The sequence below is a fragment of the Cynocephalus volans genome, chromosome 9, assembly GCF_027409185.1.
Source record: "Cynocephalus volans isolate mCynVol1 chromosome 9, mCynVol1.pri, whole genome shotgun sequence".
Taxonomy (NCBI): domain Eukaryota; kingdom Metazoa; phylum Chordata; class Mammalia; order Dermoptera; family Cynocephalidae; genus Cynocephalus; species Cynocephalus volans.
In genome coordinates this window covers 23,362,496-23,378,989 of record NC_084468.1, presented here as the reverse complement: position 1 = coordinate 23,378,989, position 16,494 = coordinate 23,362,496, and the positions used below count along the sequence as shown (strand labels likewise).

General features: G+C 34.2%; 1 protein-coding gene and 1 pseudogene across 2 annotated transcripts in view; both read right to left on the bottom strand.

The window, feature by feature from the left end:
• Positions 1-16,494, bottom strand: part of STIM2 (stromal interaction molecule 2) — a 133,532-nt gene that overhangs the window by 52,475 nt on the left and 64,563 nt on the right. For both annotated transcript variants that reach the window (XM_063107641.1, XM_063107642.1), the window contains exon 3: positions 7,115-7,229. In XM_063107641.1, the coding sequence (XP_062963711.1) occupies positions 7,115-7,229 (115 nt within the window). The remainder of the gene's footprint in view (positions 1-7,114; positions 7,230-16,494) is intronic.
• Positions 13,280-13,447, bottom strand: LOC134386748 (U2 spliceosomal RNA; annotated as a pseudogene).

Here is a 16,494-nt window from a genome sequence, read left to right as displayed (position 1 = left end):
CAAAAACCCACGTTAAGCTGCCTTAAATGTTGGTTGATAGAGGGAATGGGCAACATGTTTGTGTCAAGTATTCTCTATATGGAAGAAACTTTGACTACAAAAGACCTTTTGTTAGTGGTACAAACGATGACATCTGTCATTCTGAAACTAGACTCCACCTCGAGAACAGGCCTTCCCTTGTATAAACTCCTTTCTATGGAAGAAGAAAAACCAATACCTCTAGCGATGGCTAATGAGAGTTTCTGCTAAAACTAAAAGCACTGTATAAAAGTTGAAAAGTGTTAAAAATCTGATTTACTAAAACAGTGCAAACATTTGTAGCATATTAAGAGCCTTGTGTTTTTTAAATGTGCTATATTAATTACAAATATCCTCAGAGCTATTAATCCAGCAGAGTGTCTCCCAGTTAATGGGTGAGAGGAGATGAAAGGTAAATGTCCCCTAATGCAACCCCTCTGGCCTTACTTGGCCTCTGTAGGCAAACGGATGTGCCTATCCTTTTATTGTCCCACAGTGCCTTCTACATAATCTCAATTAGATTGTGGCACATCCCTTAATGACTTGTTAATAGATCTTTCTCCACCAACAGACTGCAGACAGGTGGAGGACAGAGAACACATTCTTCATCTGTGCATCCTCTGCACCTAGCATAATGCCTTGCTCATAATAAGCATTAACTAAAAAATGTTTATTGTATGAATCAGTTAAATGAGCCCTCTCAAGCCCAATGGGTCCATAATCACAGGAGCCAAAAAAAAAAGGAATTCACTCTAAACACGAGAAAAGTTGATTCAAGTCTTCCTTTAAACATTTTTTCAGAATTCATGTTTTATTCTTCCCACTCAAATCCACATTATATTAAGCTCAATGCTAATCTTCCTGCTTATAGTGAATTTATCTCCCTACAACTTTTCTATATTACAAGGCTTTCTAAAACAAGAAGCTGTAATAGCTGCTAATACTTTGTGCAATGATTATAAAAATGCTAAGATACACTACCACCTCCCAAACACATAGGTAAATATTGCTAATTGATAATTACTAAATGAATATCCTTCTTTACTACTGAGACCAGATACAAACCAAGCTTCTATAATACAGCTCTCTAGGCAACCACCATGGATTGTTAAGCACTGATATAACAGTAAAATCTTACTTGCCACTCTTGGAGAGCTCATCCAGTTTATTTTTTATTTTTATTTTTTTCCTGGCAAAACAAGCTCATTGTGCACTTTATTTAGGTAAATGAAGAAGCTTTGACCTTGTTTCTTTCTGTTTATCTATTTATCTATCTATCTATATCTATCTATCTTGCCAGAAGAAATAATCTTCTTTTATTACCACCCAGACACTGCGACACAAGTAATCAAATCAAACAGAAAGAGGGTGAGAAATCTGCATAGCTGCTCCTGGGGCTCACAACAGTCTGATCTCCCTCTCTTGATTGACCCTATCTCCCACTATTCCCCAACTCAGAGGCCTCTTGCAAGTAATACCACTCGCCAATATCCTGTAAATGTGCCACAGTCACATTTACCTTACAAAAACAGTAATAACAACTGACGTTTGTTGAGCACCTGCTATGTGCTAGGCACTGTTCCAAGCACCTAGCATATACAAATTCATTTCATCCTCAATACCTTTATTTGCTAGACAAATTTTAATCCCATTTAACAGATGACAGAACTAATACACAGAAAGGTTAAGCATGACATGTTAATAGCAAAAAACAAATATTAAAACCATTATTCATTATCTCACATACACTAAAAAATTATTATATTTCTGGTTTGTAACTGTGCTTATTTGAGAGATTTAGCATTTAAGTATGGAATTACACCTATTTGTTTGCTCATGTTAATATGGTAACTTGGATATCCCTCTCTAACTTTATCTCTTTCAAAATCTCACTGAAGAACCATCTCCCTAATGAAGCCTTCCCCATAATGTCTGTTCATTCTCTTAAACTTCTACAATAGTACTACTTATGTAGCATTAATCAAACTTTCTTGTATTGCTATTTAACATTTCATCTGTGTACATGCAAAATATTTTAAGCTCCTGGGGGAGAAAGGCCATATCTTATATCTCCTTGCATCCTGCTACTGACGGCTATGCATATTGTAAATACACAAATAAATATTTTGCTGATGGATGCCACAAAGATAATGCTACCTTATCTGCAAGGCTTACATTTTGTGTTACTCTTCTGACAGTGCTAAACAATATGCACTGATCCATTTACCTTTTTCTTCATTCCAGTCTCATAGTAACCAATAGGATACACCTAAAACAGCTGATAGTTTTTATCAACATTTAGAAATCCACTTCTGCTTTCACACCCAGAAGAAAAATGTTATGGATATAAAGGATCTATATACAGGAAATATTTATAATTCCCCTTACTTTTAGGATTTTAAACATCCATGGCCAAATTTTTTTTTTCCTTCACATTTCCTTTTACATAATATTTACATGTTTGTTGGCCTAAACAGAAAGAAAATACTCTCGTTAATTTTGTCTGTCTAGGCTTTATATACACTTGAACACAACCATTATTAAATGTCTGAATCTCTCTTCTCTCACACATTTTCAGTCTCTTTGAATTTCTAATCCTTAAAAACAAAATTAAACAGTCTAAATTTCCAAATGTCTATTCAATTTGTAAAGCTCAAAATTACACAGTGACCTTAGGTAGGGTAAGATCCATGCTAAACAGGATGGAAAGATTACCTCATGGTTGTCACGTTTTAAGATCAGAAGGATTTTTTGTCTTAAAAACGGTATATTACTTAATCAGGTTTTTTTTAACCTATTATATTATAGTCCTTAAATTTTGTACAAAACCAATTATTTTCTATCTACATTCTCCTTCATTAGGTAACTGGCTACTATTTAACTACATTCAGTAATTCTCACAACTTATACGGTTTATCAAGATCTACCTGAAATCTAATACCTGTTTTTAAAGTGGCTTTCATTTACATTGGACTGTTGCCATGTGCAACTTGATTAAGCATTCTATTTACACACACAAAAATTGCATTCAGGTCATTATTGAAATTTTTCTATTTGAGGTCAGGATCAACTTCCACCTACCACAATTTTACTTTTCCCCAGTTGACGATATTCTATAAAGATTGCGTACATTTCATCAACCAGAGATTTGCACACTATGATGGTAAGTATATAGTCTAATCCGTTCATTTTATTCATGAATATTATGAGACTTAATAAAAAACTTAAATAAAAAACATTACAAAACTTTAAATATGGCTGAACATTTTAGTTTATTCAGCATTAATACAAAAAGAAATCAACCAGTGCCTACCAGGTGTTGTCAGGAATTATGCCAGGCACTTTTACTACATTACTCATGTATTTCACACAAGAATCACATTTTATAAGTGAATTTTCAAATATGTCCAATGTCTCAATGTTCATAAATAGAAAAGCCCAGGATTTAAAGTTATATAGCTTGAAAGCCAACATACTTCCTATACAATACCACCTCCACTTCAAGCAAATTTTCAGGTAACTTTAAGGAGCCATGAGGGAGCTACTATTTATGGTCTACCTCCTTACCTCCTTCCAGAACTCCTGGTCAACCTTCATAGCCTATCGCAAACACCAATTTCTGTGTATAATACTACCAGAGTTAATCACTCTACCCAGTGAGCTACCTCCATTACCCTAAACTTACTTCTATCATTGTACATACTGACTTACATTGTAATTATTTGTTTACTTCGTCTCTCCTACTCAGCTATTTGCTTTGTATAGCCCAGACTCATGTTTAACTCATTTTTATAATATCCAAAATCCAGTGGAATGCCTGCTTAGCCCATAATAGCTATAGTCTACTCTGTTGCATGTGCTTCTGTAACATGAATTAGTTAGCTATGTGAAACTGGTAATTAGGGATATCAGTATAATAAAAAAGTCGCATAATTTCACATGTGATATTTCCAATGTTATCATTTTACCTCGCCAACTAAGAGCAAACGGGTACAAAATATATAAGCCATCATCAAATACAGCAAGCTATGAACATGATGTCCATTCACCTCTCCTTCTTCCTCTTAGCTCAATTTGGCCATAGCCTCTCTCTTGGAAATGCTTGTTACTCGATTCTCATCTTCATGCACCTCTGCCCTTTTCTTCATTTTTTAGCAACCTCAACCCTAGCTAATACTACCTTCCATTAAGTTATCACTTTTTTTAAACATAAATTCCTATATCTACTATTGCATTTACTGATTATAAGTTTAAAATTTCTTTTCATCTGTACTATTATTTTTATTAGTACTGTTGGTGCTCTGGTTACAACACTGCATAGGTCTTGAGTAGTCTGCCTCAACCCCATTTTCCCCATAAACGCTGTCATTTTTAAATTCATAATTTTGCAAAACAAGTTTTTCAGGGATTCAGGTATTACATTTTAACAGGAATTTCTGTACTCGAAATATCTGATGGACTGAATTACTGATAATCCAGTGCTCATCAGGCATTATACTTTCATTCAACAAATACTTACTGAATATCAAAGTGAATAGTCACTGCCGAATGCAAAGTAAATGCACTGCTCTAGGCATTAGAGAGACAATGATGGGCAAAGAATAAATGTATGTTTATGTATGTATGCATATGTGTGTATACATACACTTCTACACATATTCAACTAAACAACCTGAATTACACATTATTGTTAGATTCTAATCTCTACTTCTGCAGTTTTCAAAACTTTTCAGAAGAAACACTTTTTGTTTCCCAAGAGAAATCTTAAACAGAAACCAAACATAACAGATAAAAGCAGAACCCTGCACATTCAGGATCCTGGTGTTTGTTAAACTATGATTTAAAAATCACTGCTCTAACAACAATGCCAACATGACCCCTTTAATAAACAGAGTCTGACAAGTGCTGAGACAAATCAATTAGGTCACTATGAAGCTTCTAGTAAAGTTTATATCACTCCTCTCTCTCTTCCTTCCCTCCTATACAGCTGTGTTAGTAGGAGCCCAGACACAACTACTCCCAGAACTTGACCCCCTAAGAAAGCTATGTTGGAGACTGGGACTTACAGAAAAGGAAGCAGTGTGTAGATAACTTAGGTCAACTGTTTGGACTTAAGGGAAAATCTTCTCACCATCATAATAGTAAGATCTTAGAGGATAAAGATGAAAGTAAAAGCCTAGGGTAAAGGGGTATTAGAGGCTATTCAACTTGAAAAGACCTTAGGCTTACCCTTTTGGATGTGGGGAAGAAAGAGAAGGGAGACAAATGTAATGAATGAATCAATTATATAATATCTTAGAAAGTGACAAATAATATTGGGAAATGAACGTGTAATGCAGAGTAAGAAGGATCAAGAGTGCCAGGAAAAGAAGTGTGAAAGAGGGGATGTGCTTTGCAATTTTAAACACAGTTGTCAGAGTGGGCCTCACTGAGAGAAGAGCCCTTAATAAAGACTTCGTAAAGGAGTTAGCTATGAGGACGCCCGCATTCCTGCATTTGTGGAATAGCAAAGGATCTAGCTTGGATGGAGCACAGTGAGGGAGATGGACAAACTAGAGAAGGTAAGAGAGGTGACAGAGGTGGGAGAAGGAGAGGGCAGATCATGTAGAGGCTTACAGATCTTGTAAAGATTCTGGCTTTTACTCTGAGCCACTACAGGGTATTAAGCCTGATTTATAATTTAAATAGATTATTCTGCTAGGTGAAGAATAGACTACAGCACAGCACAAGTATACACAGGGAGACCGATTAGTCAGCTACTGTATTATCCAGGCAAGAGATGATGGTGGCTGAAACAGAGTGGTACAAGAGTTAAGTGGTCAAATATTTTTTTCCTTCATTCAAACATAGTTAAGGGGGTTCTAGTCAATAGATCACATACCCAAATCCTAAAAAAAATATTAGTAGCAATTGGCTCTGTAATGGATCCACAATTCTTTAAGCAATATCTACTTATTGCTGAGATATTTCATATGAATAAATGAAGTCTGTTGCTGAGTTTTCCACCATTCTATCACTTTTCCCCATGGAATTTATACTCATTTATTTCTATTCCTATCCAAGTTCACATTATTTTTAAATGATGTAGAGAAGGAAAATGGAGAGATAGATTTTTTAAATCTATATACATTTCTTTAAGGCATGGGGGTTTTTTTCCTTCTTTCCTTTTCATTTTCCCAGAATATTTCAACATTCTCCTTTTAAAAAAGAAAAACAAACCTGTAAACAAGCTATAAACCTTCTTTTACATTAAGAAAAATGCTGGGCACTGGAGGGATAGTTTTCTGTATTTTCTCCATCTCCAAATGTTACCATCGACAGTCTAGTAAACTTATTATTTATTCATACGCCTCTTTTAATTTCATTTCACTATTCAAACTTGCAGAGAAAAATGTATGCTGAAACACAATAATTTCACTTTCATAAAAGAACAGAAACATTAGAAAAAAGACATTTTGTTTGACTCTGTTACTCAAAAAAACGTAAACTTAATGAATTTTTTTTTTTTTTTTAGTAGCTTTCTAGTATTAGGGACAGAGTCAGTTTTAGGTCATCGACTTTTCCTGTCATAAACAATTACTGTCCATAAGATAGCTTGAGAATTTAACAGTAGAAAATGGAATAAAATACAAATTAGTCTTATCATGCAACTATTAAAAGACTTCATAAATGATTTACTTAAGTAAAAGCCTAAAAGTTCTGGTCTCCTAAAAACTTTAGAAAGTATTCTCCACAATTAAAAAGAAAACTTTGGGTTTCCATATGTTTACTTGATACACTTTTCATAATAATGCCACTTAATAGATGAAACAATGCCTTACAACTTTAAGTTCTCAGACATATATCATCTTATTTATTCTAGTATATGGTATCAAATTATTGGAAAACAGCCTAATGTTTAATGAATCTAAAAAAGAAAAAAATTACCTTTCAAAACCAAAAATGCAAAAATAATTTACTAAAATATCCTTACAGAAATGTTATTTTGATTTTTTTTTTTTTTTTTTTTGTAAAATATGCAGTTACTCAGTTAACAATGGCTAAGCAAGGCAGAAGCAAAGAAGGGGAGGGATCGAGATCCCTTAAATAGTCTTACCTTCTGATGTTTTCCATCGTTTCCATAAATCCTCAACAGTTATATGCTTATCTTCTCTGTGTAGATGGCTGTGTTTATTAGTAGCATCTTTATATTTCATATCTTCTCTGATAAACTAAGGAAGAGAAAACACTAAGTTAGACATGCTTAAATTCATTATTTTAGTCTTGACAAACTCAGAAAAATAAAATATAATCTGATCCAGGGGATGATTATTTTCAGATAACTGGTATATTTTTACATTTTACAATTACATTATTCTTACATGTGTTCAAAATATATTTAATGAAATGTCTTCTACAACTAATCATAAGAACAATGATAACAGCAGCGATAAAAGCACGTATTCAATGTTCATTACTTAGCAGGTACTATTCTAAGTTATATAACAAATATGTCTGTGTATTTATACACACACACACACATACATACAGAGACAGAGACAGTCATTTAACTTTATGACAGTCCTGTAAAGAAAGTATTATTTATCCCCATTTTATAGAAGAGAACCAAGGCCCAAGGAGGTTAAGTAATTTGCCCAAGATGGAAAAAATAATGAACAGCAGAGCTGTAATTCCAATCCAAGTCATTTGGTTAGACTCAACAGCATAATATTCTGCCTTAATATTATACATTTTACCAAATAGTGAGTGACAAGGATGTTTCAAAACATAATAAATACTAATCTTTCTCAATTACTGAATTGTATTTCTATGCTATTCTGCCTTTTAAGCTATTATATAAAAGTAATTGAAGGACATTTGATTATGCTATTTGTAACTAAAATATTTTACAAAACTGAAGGATGTCCTCTAAGAGAGTACTTCATAAAGTTATGGAAGAATTTATCTCCTAATTCTATTTTCAACCAACTTTTTGAAGTACCCTCATATTAATCTTAATTTAAAATACATAGAGAGGAAGCACTAAAATTATTTTTGCTAAAAAACAATTTGTTCTATATTACTTTTTAAGTTGTTTCCCACTTTTTACCCCAAAAAAGCAAATTCCTTTTTAGGGCTTGCCTACTATTTATCAATCTTGCCCCTTACAATCTTTTAGGCCTTATCTCTTGACACCTTCCCCATATAAACCTATTATTCTAATTATACGAACTAACGGTTTTTCAAAATTTTTATGCTTTTTCTACCTCAATATTTCTGACTTTTTTCTTTTGTTGTTTTACTTAGTATCCCTATTGATTTTTTTCTGGTTCTGAAACTATAAGATCATATAAAAGATTATTTCAGAAATAGAGAATGCAGAAAGTGAAAATCCCCATCCCCCCTAGCTTCAGACACCAGAGGCATATTTTTCTCACTTTTGTATATCGATAATGAACATAATCTTCAGACAAGAGACCAAATTTTGCTTTAGAGTTCTTCTCTTCTAAAACTAAAAAATAAAAATTTAACAGCTGTATAATATTGAACAAATCATTTCACTTTTCTGAACTGCAACAACCTTGGGTGTAAAATGAAGAACAAGGTTTTAGGATCAATAACACTGTTTAACATGTGGTCAGTAAACAAACTGATACTGGACTATAATATGTATAGAAATTGAGAGTAGCCATTTAGGAACCTTTATAGCATTTAAAAAATGCTTTCAAAGCATCTGAGACAAACATGTGATATACATGTGCTCACCTCATAGATCCTATCCACAATAGACTGGGAATTAAAAATCTGGTCATCATCAATAGTTTAAAAAGTACTAATCTAAAAGATCTATTCTAGCATTTATGTATTCTGTTGTTCTAAATACTGTCTTACTCCTTTTATCTAAATGCTCCTTTTTCACATTATATTTAAGGGGGCCAGCCTGATTATCCTAACTCCTCCTGTCATCCCTCCTACTCTTCTTGACTTACACCTCCAGAATCCAGTAGTCAAACCTGCAAAAACCACTGCCACTGAGCTGCTTAGAAACTGCCTCTATCTTGAAAAAGGTCCAAGAGCTGGAGAGAAATTCTAGACTGAAAACCATGATGACAGACAGAGCAGGGAGGAAGTCTGTCTTGGAAATGGTCCAGTCAGTTGGAACAAATGGCAACTATTTCATTTATGTGACAATTATTAAAAATAATGTACTAGGAAATTCTCTTCACCACATGAACACAAAAAATCCAAAAGTAGAGTCTGGGGCTTCAAGATCAATACATTTCAGAAAATAAGCTAATTTAAATACAGACAAAGTGTGGTATTCTAGCCACATAACTATTTTAGAAAGACTAGAAAGAGTTTATGGGCATGTCAAACACATGCTTAACAAATAAAAGATACCAAAAAAAGGCAATTAAAAAAAAAACTTATGAAGATATCTACAGCTTGCTTGGTATAAAAGAATTATTTTTTCCTAAGAAAGTTGGGTAAAAACTGAATAGATACACTGAATTATATTTTCTCTGGAATTACCATCTAAAAATACTTCTGTTTTAATAAAAAAAACAGATATTAAAATTCATCATAAACCACATAAAAGTATATTCTGTACCTTATAGATCTTCAACATTTTGATCTCAGAATGTGACTAGAAAATACTATAATTAGAATTACTTTGTTGACACTAAGTTGAAAAATGTTTAACTGAACCAAACACACTAAACATCATCAGCTTCCATTAAACCCTCTTCCCAATATCCTACAGAACAACATACAACTCTTGACTATTCAGAATTTCAACTTTATAGAAAACTACTAATTTTAGAAATGAGGCAGGCTAACTAGAGAAATTTTAAAAACAGTCACCAATAACTGAATATACATAAACAACAAATACTTCTTAATAACTGAAGTCCATGAATTAAGAAATCTGAAAATAGAATCTGAAATTCAGTGAAGTAAATCTTCAAACAATGTACAGTAAACAATGTATAGTTCCTTGGTAAACATACCCAATTATATGCAAACTTACTACAGGAAATCCTAAATTGACAATACAAATAAGGAGCTCTCAATAAATTAATGACTACTGAATATTCTTTTCAAAAAGATTCACCCAAATGATTCTTTTACATAAACTCCTCTAGTACCATTGAAAGTATGTGCTTTGCATATCCAGTTTCAGGAAGTTAGTTTTTACATAAGAAACTGATTTAGTTTCTCGTACCTATCACATACGTTTTATATTTCTACAGCTACTTTTATGATACTGCTTTTAATAAAATCTGACAGATGTACACCAGCATTAGCGTAGATCACTACATGCGTCCAGTCACCACCCCCCAAAATAACACCCACTACCACAACTATTTGATCAAAGGACGGATGGACATCTCACCGATAAGACAGCAATCCCAAGCTTGTACCAGGACGACAAGATTCTTTCTCACAAGAAACCATGAATGAGATCATGAAAAGTTGAGTAACGTGGAGATAGCTCTGTATTTTTAAAGTGATAAACACACTAGTGTTATAGGTACCATTTTACAGGCAGTCAAAATGGGCCATGTGGCATGGGGAACAGATGAACCAATAAATATGCAGAGAGAGAAAATAATGAAAGAGAACAAAGATAACCAAAGAGAGAAAAAATGGACCAGAATTGCCTCAGTTCTTGATGACTTTCCGGTTTCAGTTACACGGGAAGGATGGGCTGTACAACTTTTATCCTGATTTTCACGATATAAATCTGTGCTTCCATTTTTAAATACACCATTTTAAGACCTCAATACCCAGGAAAGTGATTTATCATCACAGTTCAGCACTTGACTTGGAGTCCAACATATATTCAAACTCTGCACTACTTATATTGTGAGAAATTTGCAAGCTACTTAACCTCTCTTTAGGTTAATATTTCTCCTCTATATAATGAGGAAAATAAAATAGCCTCTCATATGTAGTTATGTGGAAGATTAAACTATAAATGCATACATACTGCACATAGAAGTGTTAGACAAAAATATTTTGATTGTTCTTTATAAACCAGTTGTATTACTGGTGAAGTTTAATGCATGAATAAATGAGTTTCACCCTGACTATATGGATTGGTAGGTTTAACACACAGTTTGGGAAATATCAGACATTTATAAAGGTAAGATTGGCCAATACTCTTAGAGTCCCATTTCAAATATTTCAAACCAAAATACACAACACAGAGATAGAGAGGAAAACCACAGCCTCTTCACTGACAATGTAAGCACAGACTTTCCCAAAGGACACCTGTCATCAAAATAACATAATGTCCAAGGTCTGATATGTGAGTCAGTTATAGCAGATGGGTTCCTTATAAACAATTGCAGGGTCTTCCTGTCTTAAAAATAATACTAAAATAGCTTAGTATTGAAAGAAAGTGAGCCAAGATGCCGGGTACCGTTCAAGCTTTATTAAAGCAAGAAATCTGCTGGGCTGTGCTCAGAGTGGCAGGCAGCCCAGGGCTGCCCTGAAAATGGTAGACAGCACCAGGTGTGGGGGTAGTAGAGCTTATATAGTGCACCAAGGGCTGGCTGATACCGTCAAGGAGGGTCATTATGCTAATGTGGATCAGGATGGAGAACTGTGTCCTTGCGGAAGCAAAAGGGGTTTCTGCTTAAGTCAAGAGGCTTCTTGTAAAGGGAAGGGGGGAGGGGGGGGAGGAGGTGGGCGGCGCCATTTTGTACTTGGGCTTGTCTAAAGGGGTGCTGGTTATGTTGCAGATCTATTAAATATCATGTCTCAAAGGAAAGAATACACAACAAGAAAAGTACTACTATTATTCCCACTTTTAAAGATGAAAAAAATTAAGGCTAGGAAGGATTAGGAATCCATTCTATTTCACATAGCTTTTTAAAAGGACAGCCAATACTGGAAGTAAATTTTTATAAAATCTAAAGTTTAAGTTCTTCCTCACTGTGCTAACCTAGATGTTTTATTAAAAAAATTCACTGATTCCCAAACTCTTAGAAGTGATAATATGCTATTAAGGCATGAATTGCCCATATTTTTCTCTCCATCCCAAAATTGTTATATCAAATAGATGGCATAATGTTTGAGAGCACAGACTTGGTTTCCAAACTATACAGATATCCCAAATCTCCTACTTATATGACCTTAGTAAGTTGCTTTATGTCATTTTTCTCATCCGCAAAATGGTAACCTTCAAAGGGTTATGAGGATTAAGTAATTTATTTCATATGAAGTGTAAAAACAGTGCTTGGTACATAGCAGACACTCAATAATGTCAGCTATTTTAATTTATGTTAAATCTTTTTTTTTAAATGAGTTAAATTTTTACCTTGATTTGCGCACTCTGTATCATTTCTGACATAGAAGGAGTGAAATGAGTGAAGATAGTTTGAGGTACTACAAAACATCAGATTATAATCACTGATCTAAGAATTAAATCTACAAGCAACAGCAATATCATATCTTGACTAAGACTCACAATCTAAGATGCTATCATTGGCGTAGAGAGAGATAGGGGCTAGTACCAAGACATTCCTTGTTTTAATAACCTTGATCTTATCATTTCAGATGGATGATGATAACGACACAAAACACAAAAGAGCACAGGCAAACTGGAATGTATTTTCACAAAAATAAGGGGGAAAAGGGTAAATTATTTAACATTTGAAAAAAAAAACTCTTCAGATCCAAAATTCAAACATTTAAACCCTATGTTAATGAAAACTTTGAGCTGATTTAGACAGTTTCTACACTTTAACACAGGCATAATTTTACCCTTTTGCCCTACCTCCTACCACTGTAACTCCCTGCACTGTTACTATAGCACCAATTCAGCCCTTAATCCTATTCCTCGAGCAACGAACATCCAAAAACCCATCAGCCAATCCCTAGTTTACCTATAACAAATCCACCAAAATGACCTCCTTAGGATTGTATTCTCAGGAGAGCTCATGGTCCAACAGGTTTCACAATTACCATCAACAATATTTGAGCTATATTATACCCTTTTATGAGCTAGCCAGAGAACATAACCATTATTTATAATACTGATTCAATTGGTTGATCAGTCAATAGACAGATCCAAACAACTAATTTACAAAAAAACTTGTTAAAAAAACAATGGTTTTTATGAATTGGAATGTGATTGTATCATTTGTTTTATAAGAACCAATACACAACCTATATTGTGACTACTCATCAAGATTATTATTGATTATAGCCTAAAAACTCTAACAAAATTATCCACGATTCCAATAGTCTACCACTAATAATAAAAAAAAAAAGGTACTCTACTGTCACTAAAAAGAACATCAAAATAAGAGTCTGAACACTTATAACAAATAACTTGCCTTCTATGTTCTCATTTGAAAAATAAAGAGTAAAAACCATCTATCCCACAAAGTTGTAAAGTCTACACTTGATCTTAGCCAAAAGGCCAAGAAGCGATAACAAAGTTGTAAAGTCTAAGAAAAGAGAATATAGCTTTATGAATACATGAAAAACTAAGAAAAGAGAATATAGCTTTATGAAAAACTGTTGCTATTATTAAAGTTAAAAGTAGTAGACACTGTGGAAGCTAGAGATATACCAAAGTGTAGCTTTGGCCTCAGATTCTAGAAATCTGAATATCCAAATAGTGTCTTTCTGCCATCTATGAACTTGCACATGATCAATATTCATGAAATCACATAAGTTAACATTATATCCAATCAGTACAATATCAGTAATATATAAGGCAAGTCATTTGGAACTAACATTAATATGTGAATATTTACTTTATGTAGAGGTAAGCATTCAAGATTTAATAAATAGAAAATCTCCTGTGTCTTATTGGCTCAAATTTGGTAAGTAAGAACTTGCATTTCCAACAAAGATGAAGTTACAGGGACCAGATTTACCATCTCCCCCAAAAAACAACTAAAAAACCAGACAAAATATATAAACAACAGTTTTCAAGACATTGAATATTAGGCAACAAAAGACAGTGATCCATGAAAGACCAGAAACAAGTAAGTATGCCCTATGACTGCCGTAAATTAGTTCCCAGAGAGAATTTCCAGGACAAAATACAGAAAGAGGGAAACAGGCCAGTACCAGGCAACTTCTCTGAATGGAAGAGATGAAACTGGAGTCTGGGGAGGCCAACAGTGTCAGAGATCATAAGAAATACCAGAGAAGAGTAAGCTACACAGAGAGAGAACCCTGGACATCTAGAAAGTGTTGCCTTGAAACTTCAACTGACTACTGATCAGCACATGCACGTGAGGAAGCTATCATGAGCCAAGAGAAAAAAAAAAAAAAAAAAAAAACACCAGAAAGAATTAGAAGAAACAAACCCCAATGATTACACAGGGCAAGGAATAGTTCCTGTTACAACCAGAGAGGGAAAAACCTCACAATTTGTAGGTCACCAGGTAGAATGCTAAGAGGGGTTTTACCTCAGTACTGGGGAATATTAACCCTAGACTGAACTCTGCATGGATCCTGCTTCAAAAAGCTTGTAAGTATGACCCAAGAGGATTAAACTGCTTCCAAGTAACTTAACCCAGTCCTAGAACAAGATAAAGGGCATTTATAGAAACACAAAATATCCAGCAATATTACCAACAAGGTAATATTTACAGTGTCTGACATCCAATGAAAAATTACCAGGTATGCTAAGATACAGGAAAATACAATCCCAAATCAGGAGAAAAATCAATCAATCAAAACCAATACAAAAATGGTCCATATGTGAGAATTAGTAAACAAAGATATTAAAATAATTATTAAAGCCATATTCTATACGCTCAAGAAGCTAGGGCAAATAATGAGCTTGTTAAGTAGAGACATGTAAGATTAAAGTTGTTTTTTTTTTTTTTAAAGAAAAGAAAAAGATGACGCCCAAAAAAATTCTAGACATGAAAACTACAAAATATGAGATAAAAAAATACACTAAATAATATTAATGACAGATCACAGCAGACTAAAATATTAGCAAACTTAAGTAAAATAAGCAGAAGAAACCATCGAAAATGAATAGTGAGCTATGGGAGAACTTCAAGCAGCCTATGTGTAACTTGGTGCGCCTGAGAGAGGAGGTGACAAAAAATATGAGTGTGGGATATACTAAAAAGCATACGTACTTCACAGGGCCTGGTTTTCCAGTCTTAAAGTTTCAAATATTGACCTTGCAAGGACAGGAGATTTTCCTCAGGCTATAAGTCTCTGGTGCAAGATAAGAATTGTGGCACAGCAGGTTGCTGGCTCAAAGACAGACTAGTTACTGATTGTTATGTAAAGACACTGAGAAACTGCTAGAGGGAGAAGGAATGTTTGTTAAGATCAAAGCTTTTGTTGATAGCCTTACTGGAATGTCATCTGGCTTGTTTCACTGAAAGTTACCAGCCTATATTGCTAAACTATAACCCCACCTTTGTTCACTTTCTGTAACTTCCTGGTCTGGAAAATAAATGCAGGAAGAGATCCCCAATTCAGTGTTAATTTCTCAAGGAAGGGTTGCCTCTCACTGGAGGGTGCCTGGGAAGTTAACCTCTTCGGGGCTTCTCACTGCTTGGAAGAGATGGGCTTTGAGTAATCCTTTGCATCTCCGTCACCCAGGGGAAGTTGGGTGACAAATCCATGGGGGTCAAAGCAACATAAAGCAACATATGAGGGTACTTCAAAAACTTTGTGAAAAATAGAACTAAGAAATTTTCTCAATGTAAGCTCCATCAAGTTCAAGACACTTTTGTAAGCCATAATACTAGCCATGTAGTACATCCCTAAAGAACTGATCATTCTGGGAATTTAACCATGTCAATGCAGTTTTATTTACATTATTAAATGAATAAAAATGAGTGTCCTTTAAAGACTTTTTAAGATTAGGAAACAAAAACAAGTCAGAAGGAGCCAAATAGGACTGTGAGGTGAATGCCTAATGATTTCCCATCGAAACTCTCACAATATTGCCCTTGCTTGACAAGAGGAATGAGCAGGAGCATTGGCATAGCAGAAAAGGACTCTCTGATGAAGCTTTCCCAGGTATGTTTCTGCTAATGCTTTGGCTAACTTTCTCCAAACACTCTCATAATAAGCAGATATTATCATTCTTTAATTTTCCAAAAAATCAACAAGCAAAATGCCTTGAATGTCTCAAAACCATGAATGGGGCGATAATCATAGAAAGAAGTGGAGTCAAGAGAAGTTTTTATTTTGTTCTGTTTATAAGACAGAAAAAATCATGGCAGGTTTGAGGCAGATGGGAAAGTTCAAGTAGACAATGGAAAATATGGTTGTTGGAGAAAAAATACTGAAGCATTCCTCTAGAGTAGGGAGGAGATAAGATCGAATACACAAGTGAAAAGAATTCACTTTGTAAATAGCACAAACAGTGAATCCACAGTAACAGGAGAGAAAATAGAGTTTATGAACACAAATGCAGATGGTGAGTCCCCAGTGGTTATATGACTTCTTACGGGGAGAGAGAAGAAACTTCTCTACCCCAAATCCTAA